Source organism: Capsicum annuum, unplaced genomic scaffold, assembly GCF_002878395.1.
Source record: "Capsicum annuum cultivar UCD-10X-F1 unplaced genomic scaffold, UCD10Xv1.1 ctg4411, whole genome shotgun sequence".
NCBI classification, from domain to species: domain Eukaryota; kingdom Viridiplantae; phylum Streptophyta; class Magnoliopsida; order Solanales; family Solanaceae; genus Capsicum; species Capsicum annuum.
Window position 1 is genome coordinate 9603 of NW_025851617.1, and position 2595 is coordinate 12197.

Below are 2595 nucleotides of genomic sequence, written 5' to 3' on the forward strand. Positions count from 1 at the left end.
ACAATAAGAGAAATAAACTAGTATTACAACTAGCATATATTAGTATTACATCCGTTCATTTTCACTCATCACATTTCACGTAATTACAATACTCATATTAATCAAAATTCATGCACCTGTTTATTTCACTCGTCACATTTCAAGTAAATTACAATTACTCATATTAATCAAAATTCGTCATATTTCAAGTAAATTGCAATACTGATATTAATCAAAATTCATGCATCTAAAACTCTTAAAAAATAAAAACATAACATAAACAAAGGTAGAAATATACTAGTATTACAACTAGTATATATTAGTATTACATCCTTTCATTTTCACTCGTCACATTTCACGTAAATTACAATACTCAGATAAATCAAAATTCATGCACCTAAAACTCTTTAAAAAAAATAAAAAAATAACATAAACAATAAGAGAAATATACTAGTAAGAGAAATACACTAGTATTACAACTAGCATATATTACTATCCGTTCATTTTCACTGTCACATTTCAAGTAAATTACAATACTCATATTAATCAAAATTCATTTTCACTTGTCACATTTCAAGTAAATTACAATACTCATATTAATCAAAATTCATGCATCTAAAACTCTTTAAAAAAAAAAAACATAACATAAACAAAGGTAGAAATATACTAGTATTACAACTAGTATATATTAGTATTACATCCTTTCATTTTCACTCGTCACATTTCACGTAAATTACAATACTCAGATAAATCAAAATTCATGCACCTAAAACTCTTTAAAAAAAATAAAAAAATAACAAAAACAATAAGAAAAAGATTAAACATATCAAAAACAAGTAAAGAAAAAAATATATATATATCCTTTTTTTTTTTTTGTAAAGTAGGAAAATACGAATTTGTATTTTCTCAAAGTTAGATCGATGAAGATCGAAAAACCAAACCGAACCGAATTAATTCAGTTTCAATCTTGGAATCCAGTTTTTTCAAAGATTGCATTTCTTACTCTACTCAGATCTCTACCTTTAAGTGTCCTTCCAACACCTTCATGCACAGAAAACGAGGCAATTCTGTTTCTGGCAAATTGCTTTGCCAGAAATTCATGTGGTGGAATTCTATCTTCCACGTCATTTTCATCATCATCATCGTGGTCTATTCGGAACTGATTCTCAATGTACTCGTCCTTCAATATCTTCGACCAGTCCGGTACGTTTACCGGTACTGAAGACGGTACTCGAGGTTTTATTACCGGTTGTTTTCTGTATGAACAACGCGCCGTTGCTGCAACCGGTGAAGATGCACGCGCTGATCCACGCGCCGGCGACGGTGACTGCGACGGTGAGTTCCAGATATCGGATTCGTTGAGCTCCATATCAGAAGAAGTAACGGAAACGTTACGGTTTCCGTTAGAAAGGAAACGGTAGTTTGATTTGGAAAAATAGCCTTTTGAAGCAGCCATTAAAGTTGAATGAATTTTTTTCTCTGATATTTTTTTTTTTTTCAGTTCATATGAATTGTGTGGGCAATGATTTTTTTTTTTGTGTGTTTTGTTGTATATTTTATTTTTGATTTAGTGGATTAAGGGGTTATTTTGAGGTGGTTTATATAGAGGTTTTGAAATGAAATGGATAAGGTTTTGTTGCTAAAGTCCAAAATGTCCTTTCCTCTAATTTACTACTTGTTTAATCAATTAAAAAAAAGGAGAGTATAAAGTTTTCGATACGTAAGATTTGAGAAGAAATTTCACCGTAAGAATGTATTATATTTAGTTTTATCTTACATACCCAATTTGAAGAAGAATTCTATTACTAAAATATATTATATACAGTCTTATTTTATAATATTATTAAAGATTATTATAAATATTTAAACTCATGATCTTCTAATCATATGATAGGAATTTAATCAGTTACTTCAAGCTTCTTTTCTACTTGTTTAACCAATAAAATTAAGAAATTTAGTTATATTTTTTTTTCTTGCCCTTAGCCTTCATTTGATTGGAAAAAAATTATCTCAACATTAATTATTTTAAAATTAGTTATTTCACTTTAAAAAGGAGATAAACAAAATATTTAAATATAGAATAATTAATTTCAAAATGATAACAATAAAAATAACATATTCAGTATGTTTCCACCAAGTGAAGTTTAGGGAAGGTAAATGTATACGGTCCATACCACTACCTCAAATATGAGATAGAGAGGTTGTTTCATAGACCTCCGACTCAACATAAAGCAATCTAAGATAAGGTAAGGAATAGTAATTGAACAAGATACAAAAGAAATCAAAACGAAAAATAGTAAACAAAAATCGTAATACAGCATGAAACAAGATGAAATAATAAAAATAAAACACCCACAAAGTAATATCATATCCCAACGAACCAAATGCACCCACCACCCCCACACCCTCCTACTAGCAGCTCCAACCTATGAATATAACCCTAAGACTATCAGCCCGCTACTTCCAAAGCTCTCCTAACTACTGGCTACGACTCACCCACATGTACTAGCCTTCTAACCTAATTCGCGTCCTCCATACCTTCCTATCTAGGGTCATGTCCTCAATAAGCTATAATTACTTCATGTCACGTCTAATCACCTTTCTCCAGTATTTCTT

The 2595-nt window shown here is 30.1% G+C and overlaps 1 protein-coding gene across 1 annotated transcript; it reads right to left on the minus strand.

The window, feature by feature from the left end:
* Positions 1 to 229: 229 nt before the first annotated feature.
* LOC107848468 lies at positions 230 to 1552 on the minus strand. The gene has a single exon (XM_016693240.2). The coding sequence runs from the start codon at positions 1433 to 1435 to the stop codon at positions 941 to 943; it is 495 nt and encodes a 164-aa protein (XP_016548726.1). The 5' UTR covers positions 1436 to 1552; the 3' UTR covers positions 230 to 940.
* Positions 1553 to 2595: the final 1043 nt, after the last annotated feature.

Excerpts from the sequence above, each read along its gene's own strand:
- LOC107848468 (XM_016693240.2), bottom strand. The coding sequence starts at position 1,435 with ATGGCTGCTTCAAAAGGCTATTTTTCCAAATCAAACTACCGTTTCCTT.